Source organism: Mytilus californianus, unplaced genomic scaffold (assembly GCF_021869535.1).
Source record: "Mytilus californianus isolate M0D057914Y unplaced genomic scaffold, xbMytCali1.0.p SCAF_4, whole genome shotgun sequence".
Lineage (NCBI taxonomy): Eukaryota > Metazoa > Mollusca > Bivalvia > Mytilida > Mytilidae > Mytilus > Mytilus californianus.
Window position 1 is genome coordinate 95,720,192 of NW_026262690.1, and position 20,199 is coordinate 95,740,390.

The window sequence follows — 20,199 nt, forward strand, 5'->3', positions numbered from 1 at the left end:
AGTGAACAATTAAGTTTGACTGTAATGAAAGATATTGTCATGTCACAATAAGATGCACAATCATTTAAATGTATCATTTTGTTCAACTGTTTCCACAGAGGAGAAAATGTTGGTGATGAAAATTTAAAAAAAAATTAAATTAGTAGACCTGATGACAATAAAATGAAAGGAATAAATAAATAAATACTTTACACTGGAAAATAAAGGTGCTTATTGCATATAAACTACCTTTCCTCCCTGTCTGGGGACAGCTGTTTGGAATACAGCCTCCACAGCAAAGGTTCCACTGCCCTGTATTGGTACACATGTAAATTCATCTTTGGATACTTCTACAAGCAAAAAAAAAATGCAAGTCAAACTCTAGTTCATGTGAATTGTCTTTTCCTTTGGATATAACACAACAAATCCACAAAAGATAGTATTTCACATCGTCATGTTAAAAAGGGTTAAAAAACATTCCCTTGAATTTGGAAATTGTAGGAAATAAACCCTGCATTTCATTGCAGAAATATTTTTCTGAGTTATAAACATATATCTTCTGTATTTCAAAGCACCATCCGGTTTTTATTTGGTGCTCCTATAAAATATTTTTGAAACTTGAGGTGATATGGTTACTAAAGCTTGTAAACAGGAAAAAAAGGATAGCAACTTGCTTGGTTTCTTCTGGTGATATTCAATGAAATGTTAAATGGAATTTTCACTGTAGTACTAGACAGGATAAAACTTTACTCATGCCAAGTATTTCTTGTTTTGAAAAAAAGATCAATTCTGCAAATTTTTTTAAAATGTCAATTCAACAAAGACTAATAGGGAAAAATAATGGGGGCATTACCCCAATACTGTCATGCTAAAATTCTTATACTGTAAAGTGGTTTATTTCTACAGAGTTTAACCATATTTCTAGGTAAAATCTTAGTTTACAAAATATTATTTTGACAGGTTTTTTTATCCTGACTCTGATCTTCTTTTAAGATTTGATTTACTTGAATAGATATTTTTCTTGATTTTGACTTTATAGTCAATCTGATTTAAATACAGATCCTGTGACTCTTTTCATAAAAAATCTTATGATTAAAATTGATCGTAAGTTATACTGAAATGTGTGTGACATACAAGTATTTTTACTTTTAAGATTTTTTGTGAAAAGAGCCACTGAGTCCAAGCTTTGCTAAGAAGGTTTTAATAGCACTTCGTTCTACTTTCTGTTCTGGTAATTATTACACCAGCCAATGAAATTTCAGTCTTAGGACTTTTTAGGACTCTTTAGGACAAACTGGATGACCCTGAAATGTCTTTAAAAAGTAGAATGCAGTGTTATCCTATCCTTGTAAATGAAGTGGGAATACAGAGTCTGTATTTCAATCAGATTGCTTAAATGTTAAACCATATAGGGAGCTACCATGTGATTTTTATGGGGGGGGGGGGGGGGGGGGGGGAGATAAAATTTGAAGAAAAAAAAGCAGGACAGGAGTTTTGAGAAAAAAAAAGGCAGGATGACAATTTATGTAAAAAAAGTCAGGATAAGCTAATAAAGAAAAGGCAGAACCGAATAGAGTGAAAAAGAAAAATGCAGGACTGAGATTACAACTAAAAAAAATGCTGGACAAAATTTTTCATCCTAGCCCCCATAAAAATCAAATGTTAGCTCCCTGTTAAAACAGATGTAAAATAAACATCAATTACTCCAACCACCCTTAAACACAATGAATCTAGAATTAGAGAAGAAATTAAGACTTTAGGAATAGTATTGTAAAATTAATGTAATTATCTATTTCAGATCTAGCAGACTGTAATAACTGATTTGATATTTTATAATACCTGCTATCTCTACTAGTTTTGATCTGAGAGTTTTAATTGCTGCAATAAATGCTACATCTCTAGAACCATATTCTGTAAATGCTGCTTGTCTGACTGTTGGAGACGTAGATAATGGTCCTGGTGTAAATAACTTTTTTTCTGAAAAAAAAATTATATCATATCTTTGAGCATTTTGTATATAGACATGATAGAAAATGTTTGTTCAGCAAATCACTCTGTAATTTTGGTAAGACTATGTGTACATTTGAATTACATTACAAAGTATTTTTGTTCAGCATTTGTGTATGTTACAATCATCTTGAAGTTTTGTTCAGTCTATGTAGCATTATAATTACATTGTAATCTTTTAAGTCTAAATATGGGGGAGGGGGGATATGAAGATACCAAGGTGCCAATCAAAAGCCATATGCTGAGAGAAGACAGACAAATACCTTGGCCAAAAGAAACTAGTATGTTCATTTTCAACAATGGCCACTTTCCAAACTTAAAGATTAGAATTAAATTCATAACTATTATCTTTTTGCTGATAAGTCTTTTCTGTTTTCATTTTCTCTCTATCTATTATAGTTTTTGCTTAATATTCAAAAATTAGGTAAAAATCACCATTAAAGGGAAATAATTCCTTTATGGAGTCAATGGACTATTTCTGCCACCTTGACAAATTTATAGATCTTGTTCTGTTGATAAGGAGTCATCTGACAGTTTTTGGGTAAATGGACAGTAGGTAAATCCCAATCCTCTGAATATTTCTGCCCCTGTCAGATTTTCTCCATCTACAACGGTTTTCAAGATAATAGACTTAACTTGCATTTTACACCTATATTCTATTTTAAGTCATGTCTGTCATGTAGATTGAAAGACAGGATCATTGGACACATTTTCTAAACAATTCACTCCAAGAATGATGATGGCCAAGTTTGATTCCATTTGGCCCAGTCTTTTCAGAGGATCAGATTTAAGTAAAAAAATTAAACAGATGAGGACGACAATGGACAACAACATGAGTGCTAAAAATAATATTTGCTTTTCAAAAGGGAAGGTAGCTCTAAGTGATGATACCCCCGCCGAAATATTTCAGTAAAAAGGTAGTTGTTGAGTGATGAATCTGAAAACGCATCACACGGTATAGCTGACTTCTATAAACCCTGAAACCAAATTTCAGAAATCCTTGTCAAGTAGTTCCTGAGAAAAAAGTGACGAAAATTTTCAACTTGGCTATCATGTGTAAAATAATACAAGTGTTCGGTAAACAGGAAGTTGTTGAGTGATGAATCTGAAAACGCATCACATGGTGTAACTTACTTATATATAAACCCTGAAACCAAATTTCAGAAATCCTTGTCAAGTAGTTCCTGAGAAAAATGTGACGAAAATTTTCAACTTGGCTATCATGTGTAAAATAATACAAGTGTTCGGTAAACAGGAAGTTGTTGAGTGATGAATCTGAAAACGCATCACACAGTGTAACTTACTTATATAAACCCTGAAACTAAATTTCAGAAATCCTTGTCAAGTAGTTCCTGAGAAAAATGCGACAAAAATATTCATGGGACGGACTGACGGATGGACTGACGGATGGGTGGACTGACGGAAGGACAGACAGAGGTAAAACAGTATACCCCCACTTTTTTAAAGCGGGGGTATAATTAAAGTATAATCCATAGATCTCTTGGACAACATTGGCTTTCAGGCAATATATGGAATAACATCAAGAAAAAGAAATTTTTGAAAAACTAAACTTAATACAGCCATATCTGACAAACTGAAAGCTAAATTCTGAATAAGGTAAAACGACAACAAGGTAGTTTAAATGGGTGCTAAGAAAGATAAGAGGAACTATGGAAAAGAATTTCCATAAGAAGCAGAGGAGGCATCAAAGAGAGCAGAACTCAGTGTGTAAAATCTCCCAGCAGTTTTACAGAAAGTCAAGCAACAGTGATACACCAAAGATAGGAAGCTACTAACCTGACAAAGAAAAATTAGAGTTATCATGTGAAAAACTACATTATATCTATTCACTAACATTTTAATAAATAAGGTAATACCAGAAGATTGGGATAAAGGCCGCAAGTCAGGAGCCTGTAATTCAGTGGTTGTCATTTGTTGCTGTATGTCATATTTGTTTTTTGTCTATTGTTTTGTACATAGATCAGGTTGTTAGTTTTCTCATTTGAACTGTTTTACATTTGTCATTTCAGGGTCTTTTATAGCTTACTATGCGGTATGAGTTTTGCTTATTGTTGAAGCCATACAGTGACCTTTAGTTGTCAACTTCAACATTGTTTGGTCTCTAGTGGAGAGTTGTCTCATTGGCAATCATACCACATCTTCTCATTTTTATAATTGTGAAACTAGACTTGAAAGGAGATCTGAAACTACATGTAGCAACTGGCAAGGATTATCACTACTTTTCATTCCTAACAAAGTATTCCTCAGACTCATCAAGAATAGAATTACTGATGCCATCTAGAGTAAGCTTTGTGAAGAACAAGCAGGTTTCAGAAAGAACAGAATGAGAGGCTGTATAGATTATCTATTCCCTCTCTGTAACCAGGGATGGGGTCCATTACTTTAAAATGTAATTGATTAAATCACAATTACTTTGCTATTTTAATGTAATAGATTACATTACAATTACACCTGATTTCAAATGTAATTGATTACATTAGATTACTTATCTTTAAAGTAATCATGATTACTTTGGATTACTTATGATTACATTGTATATTGTAATATTAAAGAATTTCTTATAAACTTTTTATTCTCAAGCTAATTTTTGTGAAAATTTGTGTTTTTTTTTAAATCCTTAATTTGTTACTTAATGCTTTTACTTGTATCACTAGAACTCTATCTCACAATGAAACATTTGGAAAGGTAAATTTCTCCAGTAAACTATTTGAAAAATAAATCACACATTTTAACTGTATATGCCCAACTTGGTTATACTAAACTTGTTATATAGATGATATAATCAATCACATTGAACAACGATCCATCATAGTGAATACTAGTTTGATCATTTTTCATTCATACATCACATCTTCTTATTTTTATATTGTATATCATGTATATCAAAAACTATTTTCATATACAAAATTTGTAATAAGCAAGTAATCATATGAATGTAATCTTAAAGTAATCTAAAAGTAATCATGATTACACCTGTTTTTTACATTGTAATCGATTAAATTATGATTACTTGTAATCAGAAATTGCATGATTACTGATTACATGGGATTACATTGCAAAATGTAATTGATTACAGCTGATTATGATTACCCCATGCCTGTCTGTAACACCTTCAAACAATATTGCAGAGAGTGGCAAAATGCATATGGGATATCCTTAATGCATACATGCAGAGTTAAAAAAATCAGGAAGTTGATAAAGATCTTTTAAAATAAGTTCAAATGCAGTGTGATACACAATGGCCAGTTTTCCATTTGATTCTCAGTACATACGGGTGTCATACAAGGATGTGTATTTGTTAATAGGTGTATGAGATCAAAGCTAGGAAAAGGAAACACCAGAATTACATTTTGCAGATGACATTTGTAATTATCTAGTAATAGAGTCCAAATACAAAAGATTGAAAAAATAAACAACCAGAAAAACAAAATTTATGTCAATGTACAACCAAGCAAACAAAACACTAATCAAGATTGAAAACTATTACCTGAAGAAATAGAAGCTAGACTTCACATACTTAACAAACAATGCAGTGTAATAAGCAGCAATACTGGGACCCACAAAGACATTTAAGCAAGATTAAGTAAAGCAAGGGCATTCTTTTTCAAATGAGACCAATTTGCAACCTCATCACCACAACAAACTCAAAATTTCCACAACAATATGAAATTTGTACTGTTACACAGCTAAGATTGTTGGAGAATAATACAAACTAACTTCAACTAATTGGCTGCATTCAACATGTTCAACAATACAGGATGTTACGAAAATTCAACAAAATATATTTTGACCCAATATAACATGTATAATAACTAATCCTATAAACTATACAAACTAACATTTATACAAAGAGACATTAGAGAAGAAATCAAAATTAGAGGATGAAAATGTATTGGTCATATCTTTAGCAAAGAACAAACACGCATTACAAAAGTTTCACCGAGATGGACTGTCCACTGGAGAGGACTAAAAGAAACATAAAGTAGAACAGTTGAAAGTAAGATGAAAGACAGAGGGTTATGGAGAGAGTTGGTGTTGGCGTTTAGTGCACCAATGCATGTCAGAAGATTAAGGAAAAATAATTTGAATCTTATTTCAACAAGTAAGATTAATTCTGTCTTGCACAAGAGGATCCCCTGACTGATACAACTGAGCCATTGCTTTTGATTGTCTCGTTATGACCTGGTATATCGTACTCTGTATTTGGATGTTCTAATTCCCCTCTTTAATCATGTTAATATTATATAATATAGGTGTTGTATCTACTTCATTGAGAGGCTACTGACAGTAGCTACAAGACCAACAAAATGTTGGAGATAAATGAATAAAGATTGCTGTTACCCTAGTCCAGATAATTATGCAATCATGATTTTTTTTTATTCCTCATTGACCACAGAAAGTCGCCAAAGCAAAAAATTAAAATAGCCTTCCAAGACGTCATGATTATTTTGACTACTGTTACCCATTAAACGCTGATATATTATAATTCTTACTAAGAATACTTCTAGACTAAATACTTTTTCAATTAGAGTAGTGGATCAGTGGAATAACCTGTCAGATTTAACAGTGAGGGCAAACACTTTAAATAGTTTTAAGTCAGCGTTAAAATTATATGGCGAAAATTGGAACCCGTATAAATCTATAAGTTCGTGTTAATATTGTTAAGCTGCGCACACCTAAATAAGTTTTATTTTTTAATAAGTATAATATATATATATATTATTATGGGATGAGAAATTGCATTACGACATTCCATGACGAGGGGTCAGTTGAAGCTATTGGCTTATTGAAGGACCCGAAGATAAAGGTATAAAGGTATAAAGGTGTAATACCACCAAATCATAGTACGTCACATCCGGTTGCATACGAAAATAGGTCGAAAAAAAATATTCCCTTGAATTTGACAGTTGTAGGTAATTGATCCTACATTTCATTGCAGTAAAACATTTCTGAGTCATAAACATATATCTTGGGTATTTCAAAGCACCATTATTTCTTTATTTGGGTTTTCTATAGAATATTTTGGAAACTTGAGGTTACATGGTTACTAAAGCTTGTACACAGGTTAAAAAAGGGGGAAAATTTGATTGGTTAACTTCCAGTGATGGTTATTTTCTTATATGCAATGAAATGTTATGTGAAATTTTTTCTATAGTACTGGACAGGATAAAACTTTACTCATGCCAAGTATTTCTTTATTTGAAACAAAGATAAATTCTGCACAATTTTTTGAAAAGTGCAAATTTAACAAAGACTAATAGGGGAAAATCAATGGTGGTATTACACCTAATATGGGAAGCTGTACATGCACCTTTGACCTTGTGAGTACTCTCATGTGTTAAAATTTCTTGCTATTTAAGTGAAATATTACAAATAATGAAATATTCTGAGTGGATTGAGTCTCCAAAATACATTTTATGAGAAAATTTCCTTGAAATAGGACTTTACCATGAATATTAGTAGACAGAACAAGCCATACTTAGAGTCTTTGGGAGCTTTTTCTCCTTATTTCTTATATTCTGCTATACTAGAAAAATTTTCCTAAGAAATACTTTAATAAATATATAGTTTTAAGTAAATGAAATTATTTTTAAAGCAGTAACAACAAATTATTCAACAAAAGAGAAGTTTTTTATGTCCCTCTCTGGAACGCGGCGTAAATTTAAGTTTTACGCAAGGACTTATTGAAACCTCCTTGGAGACAGTAAACTTTTATATGGATAGTTCAAGCAGCTTGAATACTTCAATTAATCATTTATAATAACATTCCTATCATAAATGAGTGAAAGTTACCCCAAAATTTTTATTTATTGGCCTAAAAAGTAGAAATTTTGAGGAAATGAGAGGTATAAATGGACCAAAAGAGACTTTATAAGGAAGAATAAGAGGTCCATTAGTAGTATTTATCATCCTAAAGTCATCTTTTGTATCATATTCAACTGTTTGTAGGCAGATGAGATAAATATTTGATCATTTATTGGTCCACACTATATTCTATCATGATGCGGCTTGGTTTGAATTTTTCGAAGAAATTTTGCTCGAATCGCTGTAGATGTCGTCTTACATTATACTAGATTTTTCTCAAACTATTGAACTGATTATGACAAAACTTGACAGGAATGCTTGAAATAACCAGTATTACAAAGGAAAAAAGTCACATTCAGTTTATTCAACAAAAAAGTCTTCTTTAGGTGTAATACCACCAAATCATAGTACGTCACATCCGGTTGCATACGAAAATAGGTCGAAAAAAAATATTCCCTTGAATTTGACAGTTGTAGGTAATTGATCCTACATTTCATTGCAGTAAAACATTTCTGAGTCATAAACATATATCTTGGGTATTTCAAAGCACCATTATTTCTTTATTTGGGTTTTCTATAGAATATTTTGGAAACTTGAGGTTACATGGTTACTAAAGCTTGTACACAGGTTAAAAAAGGGGGAAAATTTGATTGGTTAACTTCCAGTGATGGTTATTTTCTTATATGCAATGAAATGTTATGTGAAATTTTTTCTATAGTACTGGACAGGATAAAACTTTACTCATGCCAAGTATTTCTTTATTTGAAACAAAGATAAATTCTGCACAATTTTTTGAAAAGTGCAAATTTAACAAAGACTAATAGGGGAAAATCAATGGTGGTATTACACCTAAAGGACTGTATAGATAATTTAAACAATTTAATGTAACTGAACAAATTAAGGACTGCGAATATAGTTCAGGTGTACACATACCTGGTGCATCTTTTGTGTAACACTTCTGATGATTTACATGAGACATCTTAGATACAGTGAGGAAATTTGGTACCTGGCAACTTTTATGCTGAAACTTAGTAAAAGCAACATAACTTCTCAAAGTATTGCAAATGACTTTGTTCATCCTTATAGAACAATTTCAGAGTGCGAATGTTAATGACACCAAGATTTAAACCAGTTTCAGTGACACATAGTATATATTGAATTTTATCTAGTCATATCTTGTATTACAAGGGTGATTACTCCAGTCAACTTTTCTATTGATGCACTTACCTACACAAATATTTTTCATGTCCTTTCCGTTATTGGGATTAAGTTTTTATTGCTTCTCGGGGTTTTTCTTTGGTATTTTGAGAAAACTACCGAGTGACCACGTTAGCGAGAAACTTCCTGTCGGTAAATGACAAAGCAACAACATGAGCTCTATTGGAACTGGTGTAAGTTAAAAACTACACAATTTAGGGAATTATCTACCGCGGTGTACATCTTCAAAATACTCTTTGAGAAAAAATTCAAAGTCTGCGTGTCTTTTATCTACTTTGAGTTTTTGAAAAAATAAGATATTTACACAATTTAGTGCCTTCCATTTACTGTGTGTATATAGAGGTAAGGTTCAAAAATGCTCCAGATTTCACTCAACAATGTAAAATATATCATCAAAAATTTAATAAAAGATGTCAGTTCTATACAGAATTCTGCATGATCAATATGCAGAATGACTCAATGAGAGTTTCAAATTCCTAACACAAAAATTATATGTCTACACCACAGAAAATTATCCATGACAACACGAAGGAGGCTGGCCAGTGACTTTGTTTGTCCTGTAAGGTTATTCATTTATGTTATGGTAATTAAATGAGCAGTCCTACAGTATGACCATAATTACAAGATTAAACGGTATAGCAAAATACCTGGACTAAATGGGAGTTGAACAGAATTTTGTGATTTGTAGGGGAATATATATATAATAACCTTTATTTCAAACTTTAACAATAAATTTATGTCAGGGGCAACTTAGTGGAAAATCACTACAAAGTCATGCTTTGATGACAACCTTCCTGAACATAAAGATATTCTCATGGAAAGTGCTAAAACACTCTTGAAATGATAGAAAGACTACTATTTGGGTTTACATGTATGTGTCAATTTTTACTCACAACAAAACTCATTTGACTTCAGAAGAAGATTTTTGTTGCCATTATGCAATATTATTTGATTTAATTTACATGTAACTATGGCGGTTGAAGATAACTCCATTTTCATTTTTGTCGAGCCTTCGACTTTAGTCGAAAAAGCGAGACATAGCGATCCTACATTCCGTCGTCGTCGGTTGGTGTCCACAAATATTCACTCTGTGGTTAAAGTTTTTGAAATTTTAATAACTTTCTTAAACTATCCTGGATTTCTACCAAACTTGGACAGAAGCTTGTTTATGATCATAAGATAGTATCCAGAAGTAAATTTTGTAAAAATAAAATTCCATTTTTTCCGTATTTTACTTATAAATGGACTTAGTTTTTCTGCCGGGAAATATTACATTCACTCTGTGGTTAAAGTTTTTAAAATTTTAATAACTTTCTTAAACTATCCTGAGTTTGTATCAAATTTGGACAGAAGCTTGTTTATGATTATAAGATAGTATCCAGAAGTAAATTTTGTAAAAAAATAAATCTATTTTTTCCTTATTTTACTTTTAAATGGACTTAGATTTTCTGCCAGGAAACAACACGTTCACTCTGTGGTTAAAGTTTTTAAAATTTTAATAACTTTCTTACACTATTTTGGATTTGTATCAAACTTGGACAGAAGCTTGTTTATGATCAAAAGCTAGTATCTAGAAGGAAATTTTGTAAAAAAATAAATCCATTTTTTCCGTATTTTACTTTTAAATGGACTTAGATTTTCTGCCGGGAAACAACACATTCACTCTGTGGTTTAAGTTTTTAAAATTTTAATAACGTTCTTATACTATTTTGGATTTGTACCAAACTTGGACAGAAGCTTGTTTATGATCAAATGCTAGTATCTAGAAGGAAATTTTGTTTTCTTCCAGTTAACATTACATTCAGTTTGCAGTTAAAGTTTTTAAACATTTATTAGATTCATAAACTATCCTGGATTTTTACCAAACTTGGACAGAAGCTTCTTACAATCAAAAGATAGTATCAAGAAGAATATTTTTATTGATTTACTTCCTCATTTTTGTTGAGCCTGCAATTTACAGAAAAAGTAGGCGAGACACTGGGTTCCGCGGGACCCTTACAAATTTTTTATCATAGCACTAAAAGAACTGTTTGAATATGAAATACAAATTTGATTGGTTAAGTATTTTGAATTTGTTATTTTTTAATTTCTCCTTGCAAGCAAAAATCATCATATAGTAATAGTAATTTCAATGGTCTGTTCATAAGTTAAAAGAATTGATAGAGTTCATACAAACAAACATATTATTGTTACATGTACATAATGAAATTGCATTCTAGCAACAAAATTCATTTTTATGAAGTCAAGTGAGTTTTGTTTTTGAGTAAAGATAACAGATAACAATTGCAATAAAAATGCTAAGTTAAAGTGTTTTTTTCATTTCTATATTGTTTTGGCACTATTCAGTGGGAATTTGCATACATTCTAGAAGGATTTCAGCAAAATTTAGTACTAAACTCATTCCTACCTACATATGCATGCGTTCAAATTTTGAAAAGCAAAAAGATACATGTACATGATAACCCTTTTAATACTATAGCTAGATTCCTGAATCCTGACTGGCGGTTGAGTATTTCTATATTCCTGAGGTTTTATTTTTTATACATAAATATATTTCAGTATGACTTGTCAGCTTCTCAGTTTTCACCTGATGGAAGAGTTTTTCAAGTGGAATATGCATTAAAGGCTGTTGAAAACAGTGGGTAAGTGATTTTGTCAGGTGATATAAAAAATAAATAGTGTTTAAAAAGATTATGATTTTCAACTGCCCACTCAATTGTCAAATCTAATGAGAGAGTTTACTGAAACAGTACTAATCATTAATCATGTTAATGGCTTGTTCATGCATTCACAGAGTTTCATGGCAGACTTTCAGTTTCAAACTGTGTAAAACTATTTGTACATTTTATTTACTTTCTACCAAACTATTGAATTGCATGTATATACACTTACACACAAGGTGATTCAGTAAAAAAATAATTTTGGCTGGTATTATGTGATTCACTGTAATACAGGATAGTATATTGCTGAATATGGCAGATGTTAGGACCCTGTCTAGTTTTAACCTTGGAATACATTGTTATGTTTGCAATATTATATTCGTTTTGGAGAACAAACTATGAATCTACTCACAATACTTTAGATTCTGAAATGAATAGTTGCTTTAGCATGTTTAGGGGTAATGATGTGAGGAAAGTGGCAGATTAAACCTAGCTTTTCCAAAGAGATTTTGATTAGGTCATTAAAAATATTCAATGATGAATTTTCATCCACATGTGTCTTTTTTCATTTTAGCACTGCTATAGGAATACAGGGAAAAGATGGTGTAGTATTTGGTGTAGAGAAGTTAGTAACATCTAAATTATATGAAGCTGGAGCTAACAAAAGGATCTTCAATATAGACAGACATATAGGAATGGTAAATTTGTCTTGAAGTCCAAAAAGTTTGTCACTAGTAAAAAAAAATAGTTTATTATATATGTATGACCATTGATAAAAATGCGAGTTAAGGTGGTACCCAACACCTTGACTTATATCAATTTGGCTCGTTTAATTTTCATAAAATTTTGACAAAATGTTTACTTTGACCCTTTGACAAAAATATAAAAATTTCAAAAAATTTGAACCAACCACTTTATCAGAAAAATTTCGTTGGTTATATAGCAGTTTGACAAACCCATATTTTGATCATTGAGAAGCTTAATATTGCCTTAACAATACAACGTAATTAAAACGTTTAGCTGATTTTTACAGAGTTATCTCCCTGTAGTGTTAGGTACCACCTTAAGAAATGTTTGGTCTGAAGATACATAAGGGGCAATTCAAAATCATGAATTTTAAAAAGGACAGAAACAACACAGTCAAAAGGCAAACAACTGTCCACAAACAATTACACCTAACACTAATCAAGACTAAGCCACAAAACTATGAAAACCAGAGGGGAACTGAGGCTCTCCAGAAAGTTAGGGGTTTATTTGAGAAATTGAAAAAAAATATTTGAAACCTTCCTAATTTAAGCTTCTTGTTTGATATTAAATCTTGACATTTTCCAATATAAAAACACTAATCATATAGAATACTTGAAATCATGGTTAACTTATACTAGTGTATTTATGTTTTAACCAATTAAATTAACTTACATTACTTTAATCATGTTTATCTTCAGGCTGTAGCTGGTTTATTAGCTGATGCCAGATCTATTGTAGAAACTGCCAGAGATGAAGCATCAAACTACAGATCAAATTATGGTTCATCTATACCTTTAAGAGTAAGTAAAAAAAAGATAACTGAGGTATGATTTGGTATCATGTGTATGTTCAAGAGTAAACCAAAAATGTAAAAAGGTGTGAGATTTGGTATCATCTACATGTACTTAGAATATTTTCATATCAATAAAAAAAAAAAGGAAACAATGAACAATTTGATATTATCTATACATTTAAGAGTTAGTCACAAATATTGAATATTTTATGATTGAGTACTTGGTCTATACAGTTATTTTTGCAATTTATTGATAACTCAGAAACCAATATTAGTAGTCACCCAGTCATCATTTATTTGTGTAGTGTGACAAAGACTTCTTATCATTGTGGCTGACCGTGCGAGGGCTGTATAGCCAGTCAAGGTCGTTAAAAACTTCCATCATCATCATTGTGGCACAATTGGTGACTAAGAATTTGAAATTTATAATTGATAAGGAGTCTGAGAGCAGATCCCAAAGTCAAACATTTATAATTTTCATGCTTATTTCATATGTTATAATCTCAAAATATTAGCTGCAGTCATATCGACAAACTTTTGTGAAGCATAGACTGTATTAGACATTAGGATGTTTATTACTGCAAAATAGGAAACTACATAATTGACTGTCTAGTCAAGCAAACAATTTTTTTTTTCAGCATTTAGTCGACAGAGTTGCTATGTATGTTCATGCTCACACATTATACAGTTCAGTGCGACCTTTCGGTGTTAGTGCTATCCTGGGTTCATATGGTCAACAAGATGGTCCTCAGATGTACCTTATAGATCCATCTGGTGTTTCATGGGTAATATTTTTTATTGATTAAAAAATAGATGACTAAAAACAACAGAAACTTTAAGAACTGATTTTAAAAATTCTCCAAACATTTCATTTTACTGATACCGGTATATTATTTGTTCAGACTTTCCCCAAATATAAAATGATGTGTACATGATCTAATAATGTTTATGATCTAAATTTTGATTCAAGGAAAAACATGAATTTGAGATTAAAAGTGCTGTTTAAAATACACCAGACTGAAATAAAATATAAGTTTTTGACTTAAATCACTCACTAAGGTAAAAAAAAAATATGAACTTTTTAGTGATATTCAACTCAACATTCCATGTTTCTATTCTCACCCATCACAATGCTTTAGGAGGTAGATTTAACTCTTTTCTGTTTATATAGAACGCTGTCTAGATTCATCTGAATATGGTCAAGTTCCATTTCACGGAAACTCATAATGAAAAACCAATTATCTCTCAATTTTACATTTTCATTACTATGATAAGTTGGTCATTATGACCAACATTTTATATAAAGATTTGAATTTGAATGTTGTGTTCAGCTTTTAAACTTTGGAAATCATTTATTATGCACCAATGATATTTCCACCCAACAGTTGTCTTTGATGGTATGGCACGATAAAATTATATACCTTCTAAACTATCATGTCCTACACTTTTAAAACATGATTTATAATTTTTATAAATGAATAGGGATATTATGGTTGTGCCACAGGCAAGGCAAGACAGGCAGCTAAGACAGAAATAGAAAAATTAAAGGTATGGTACATTTAAATATCTTCATTACATATTTTCCTATGTCTAGAAGATTTCTAGAGACAAAACATTTATCAAATTTAGCATAGTCTTATGTTTTTGATGTAAATATTTCTTTGACACATCATATGTAATGTGAGAAATATCAAATGGCATGTATGATAATTTGTGAAGGGTAAACATGAGAGGACCGACTGTATGACTTAAGGTCTGCCTCTTTGAAGGAGTTCACTCTTGATTTTTTATGAAAAAAGCAAAATATTAAAAAGTATTAATAAATATGAATTCTGGAATATAGAGGCAAAAAGGTTAGCTATAAGATGTTTCCAAAAAAAATCCCAAGAACTTGTACCTTTTTTTTAACTGTTGACATTTAATCAGTGTGCAGTTAAAATGGCAAAAGACAGTGAAGAGCTAGATTTAAGGACTAAAGTTTACTAAGTGTATGTAAACTTACCATATTTAAGTAATAAGGTACATTGATTTGTATGTTTATACAGATATTCAGTAAATAATGATTTAGTACACTTGGCAGTACTGTGTTTGCAAAGAGTCTTAAGATATGATAAATTATCACATGGATGTATACACATGACAAAACAAAGTTATATAACATTAGGAAATAAGCAGTTTTTCAAGGGAACATTATTTCCATAGTTGCTTATTTTTCAGTTCTATTTATAATACTTTTCAGATGAAAGACATGCCTATAGTTGATCTGGTGAAGGAAGTAGCAAAAATGTAAGTAAAGTGTAGATTTAATGTTATCAAGTACATTCACACTTACCTCACTGGCACCTATATATATATAGCCAGACCCTATCCATCAACATATATTTTCAAAAAAAATCTGGTTTGTCATTCCAAGTTATTGGAATTTTTACAGTCATATTTGAGGCAATATTTCTATGCCTAAGAGTATCCTCATGCATGTTTTTCTACAGAACCATTTTATTTGCTTCTGATTAAATGCCTGTTTGATATCCCATTTATCAATATGCACAATAAGGGTGTATGATGTGCTTTTTTCTCTGCTGCTTATTAGACATTTCTAGCAATTTTTATAAAAGTCAGGATAAAATATTAAAAAGAAAAACAAACTCTTGCCTCCCTCATGATTTTGTTGAATGAGAATCTCAAAAGAAATTTTTGCATTGCCCGTTAATTTTCCAATTACTTTATTCTCTTTTTTTTCAGTATATATATTGTTCATGATGAAGTGAAAGACAAAAACTTTGAGCTAGAATTAAGTTGGGTTGGAGAGAGTAAGTACTTTTATAGCTGTATTCATTAAAAGTGTGTTTATATGTGTATTCTGCATCTGAAAACGGCAGCATATATATAGTGTCAGATTTTTTTGTAAAATTAACTGTAAATCCTTTAGAGCATTAAACAAAATTGGTCTTTATAGATTATTCAGTTTAATTTACATTGAATATAGTTTACATTGATCAAATTAAAGATACTGAATATGCAGTTGAAGGGAGATAATTCATCAGATTATCTGGAAATAAAATTTGATAGAGTTCATTAAAAAAGTTTCCCAAAAAGTGTGAATGATTTGTATGAAAGGAATTCTTTGTTGTAAAATTTTACATTCATTTTGAGGTAAGAAAAATTATTTTTGCTTTTAATATTTCCTATAGAAAAAAATATTAAATGAAAGCATAGTACAGAGGTTTTGTGATAAGTGATTTGTGATTAAATTTTTTTTCAGTGACTGGCGGTAAACATGAATTTGTTCCACAAAATGTTTTTGCAGAGGCTGAAAAATTTGCTAAAGTGAGTATAGTAAGACACTTACCTATACAACAATTATTTATAAAGAAATTTATTTAACTTACCATTGCTGATATTTAAGAATACTGTACACTGTTAACATCCTAGCTTTGGGTCTGGTGGATATTTGTCTCATTTACAATCATGCCACATCTGCTTATAGTTTTGGGTGAACGGGCAAGCTTTGGAATATCCCTGAAAGTTTGCAGTTGAGGTTGTAAACTATCCATTATGAAGTTGTTAAAAATTATTATTTCCTTATAGTTAAATGTTCTGTAGGCCATTCTCCATTGTTTAAGAAAAAAATCTTAATGTTGCATGATGTCACTTTACTGATCATTTGTATTTGGTTGTCATGGAGATACAAAGATAAATTTAGTTATATTACTTGTAATATTTGAATTTGAGCACAATGTATAGTACCTTTATCTGTCCTTAAGACATGATTTTTTTAACAAAGATATATCTGATTATGCATAAACATATAGAAGATTTTTCAATCTATAATTGTTTATAAAGAATGTACAATGTTAGCTAAATCTGAGTTTTTAACCTTACAGTAACAGATTCAGATATATATCATGAAAGAATTTAACTTGATGCTTTCCATAAACATGAATATTTTTGGGTATGCATGCTATATTTTTCTCAAAAGATCACTTCGGATACATTTAGGTTGAAATTTAGTTAAAATTTCCATGATATATTGCACCTTCAAGGCACATGAAGCACACTATCATAAATATTCAAATTACAATAAAACAAAGGCATACAACATGTACAATAAGCAATTCATTACTAGATGATATTGATTTACCTCAACTTAACTTTTGATAGAATGTTATTTTGTTTTTGCATCAATTGATAAATGAATAATTCTGTTTTTCAGGAGGCTCTGGAAGAATCGGATGATTCAGATGAAGAAGATCTGTGATATTGATATTACTTATTATATCATTATTAACTCTAAAAGTAGTGCTATTGATATCATCTACATCATAAACAGTTACCAATTTGTACTCATGTTGTTAGAATTGTGACGTTTGTGTCCATTAAATTTGAAGTAATATGTTTGGTTTCTTTCTTAATGATGAAACTTTATCTTGTATGGAGAAATCTTTACCTCACCTGTAAGGCCAGCTGAGCATTTGCTAGTACTTGGCATCCATTTTCTTGTGTCTTGTCATCCATAAATAGAAGACCCCTACCAAGATTCCCATTTAATGTTGATTGTGTGGAAAATTTCCGATTCGAAAAATATGCCATATAAAGGAACCATACTTTCATCTTCTTGAATACCAGGTCAATTTTAACCGGACAATAATGATGTTTGCAATTGAATAGAAAAGAAAGGAAATAGTGTTTCAATTCATGACACTAAATCATTTATGCACTTGAAAAACCAAAAGCAAAAGATCAGCACTATTAGTGAAAGCTTGTCTAAAAATAATTCTCTCATTTGATACCAATCGGTTGAAATTTGCATCTTCCTGGGGCCATTAATGAAAAATCTAAACATGCGGAACCATCATATGACGGTCATTTCTCAGAAATACAGTTTTATGGTACCAATGGCTCTCCATACTTTTAGAGGTATGATATCTCTTTAGAAACTAATGCATTTTCCGTCAACCTAAGGCTATTTATTGTAATGTTACTCAAGTTTAAGGTGCAGTTTGAACCCAAATACAAACTTTTGAAAATTGAAATCAGATAAAACTGTTTTTTCTGGAGGGGTGGACTTCCCTTCTGTGTCTGGACCACAGAGTACAGAGGCCTAAAACTTCCAAAATCAGGGTAAACCTGCAGGTTTATGACTACTGATTGTGTTTATTATTTAATTTTACATAGGGAATGACTACTTTCGGTTCCAGGTCCATGTGAAGCTTAAAATCTGGGAAAATCAGAAAATTTCTGAATTTGAGTTGAAATAACCTTCTTTATAGACTGCCATACCCAGATCAGTTTCAATCCGACACAATCACTTTTGCAGAGTACAGTGAGAAACATCTATCAGCACAATGGGTCTTCCAGATCAAGAAATAGGATGAAAAATTGTCAAAATTTATGCTATTACATGAGATGGCTTTTAATATAGTATATTCCAGTATTGTGTTACTTGAAGATGTTTTTACAGTCTGCAAACCCAATATAATTATGTTAAATGCTGATTCTTGACTAAATTTAAATCTTTATTTGTTTATTCTGTATCCTTTGTTTTACCACTATTCGCACTAATGAGAAATAATAGAAAGGTTGAGAAACAAAAAACTAGTTTAATCCTACCACACAAGTCTAGAACCTTAGCTTTCAGTAATATCAGTGGTTATTGTTGTTTTTTTTATGTTTTTGTCCACTTCAGGATACTGGGTTATTTATTAACTGTTCCACTTGAAGCATAGAGTTGCTGTGTCGGACATTGAACTCCCCCTTGCATATCATTGATTGTTTTAAATAGTATGCATGCTTTATTTACTTGCCTAAAAATTTATCTGTGGGATGGCTAGTTAAGCCCCATACACATTTGGAACATTATGTCCACCCCTTATTTCATTAGTGGTTATTATTGTTGGGTTAAGGTGTCATTTATTCATATTTACCCCACATGACCTATTATTCTTAAGATTGGAAGTTAAATTGCACTTTCAATATTCATGTAAAAACTTGTGGGACTGGTACAGGTTTGCCACCTGGACCTTAAATCCATACTTTGACACTGCCTCGGTGGTCTTGTGTTTGCCTCAAGTGTGGGAGGTCTTTGTTCGAACCCCCTCCGGGTCAATCCAAAGACTTCAAAATTTGGTATTTGCTGCTTCTCTAATAACCACACAGCATTATGGAGTAAGAGCAAAGACTGGTCGGCTCATAGTTGGAATAAAGTGTCCGGGTAAGGTGACATGCCTTCCTGCTGGCTGTAACCTTTTGAACTAGCACGTTAAAAGTCCGGCTCAGCGTTTCTGTCTAGTACAAAGCAATGGTAAATATTCATATCACATTAACATGTTCTCGTCCTGAAATATCATATTATTTAGCAGCTGGACGTTAAGCAGCCATCCATCATCATCATTATACTGTGACATCTGTGTTACTGTGGATTCTTTTATTTTTTTTTGTGGATTGAGGAAAAATTGTAATTATATATATATCTGATTTCATGGTTTGCCATAGCCTGCATACAAGTCTATAGAAAATTTAACTTCGTTGAACATAAAAATTGGGGGATTAACCTTTACTTACGAAATCCACAAAAATTGGTATCCTATGTATGAAACTGAATCTCAGTACCGGTAGTCAAACCCCTGAAATGTCACATTATATTTACAGATAATAACTATGTAAAATGTATGTATATATTCAAGTATTTTTATATGCCTCCATATTTTTTAGTTGTATTTATAGAATGATTACCACAACGAGGTAGTACATGTAGCATCCGACCTCTAATCATTACACAGGTTATGTCTTCAGGACTCGGAGGGTCCTCAGTGGCCCAGTGGTCTAAGTAGTCGAACTACTGTATCACTAGCCAGACAACACTGAGGTTGTGAGTTCGAATCCCGCAAAGGGAGGTGCACTCGACTCCAATCTAAATTAACTAAGATTGTCAGTTTTCCTACCAAAGGTAGGTGGTTCTCTCCGGGCACT

At 31.4% G+C, this 20,199-nt stretch overlaps 2 protein-coding genes across 3 annotated transcripts in view; one reads left to right on the top strand and one right to left on the bottom strand.

Moving 5' to 3' along the window:
* Positions 1–9,080, bottom strand: part of LOC127698887 (2-aminoethylphosphonate--pyruvate transaminase-like) — a 50,033-nt gene extending 40,953 nt beyond the window's left edge. The window contains exons 1-3 of one of the 2 annotated variants that reach the window (XM_052202608.1): positions 9,040–9,080; positions 1,819–1,956; positions 229–329 (exon numbers count right to left, since the gene is read on the bottom strand). In XM_052202608.1, the coding sequence (XP_052058568.1) occupies positions 229–329; positions 1,819–1,956; positions 9,040–9,058 (258 nt within the window). In that variant the 5' untranslated portion in view covers positions 9,059–9,080. The other variant, XM_052202607.1, reaches the window with a different exon arrangement.
* A 26-nt stretch (positions 9,081–9,106) lies between these two features.
* On the top strand, positions 9,107–17,623 carry LOC127698904 (proteasome subunit alpha type-3-like). Its single transcript, XM_052202638.1, has 10 exons — positions 9,107–9,203; positions 11,590–11,672; positions 12,265–12,388; positions 13,136–13,237; positions 13,869–14,015; positions 14,713–14,778; positions 15,470–15,516; positions 15,973–16,040; positions 16,493–16,557; positions 17,444–17,623. Exons 1-10 carry the CDS (start codon positions 9,183–9,185, stop codon positions 17,486–17,488), a joined length of 768 nt encoding a protein of 255 aa, XP_052058598.1. The 5' UTR covers positions 9,107–9,182; the 3' UTR covers positions 17,489–17,623.
* Positions 17,624–20,199: the final 2,576 nt, after the last annotated feature.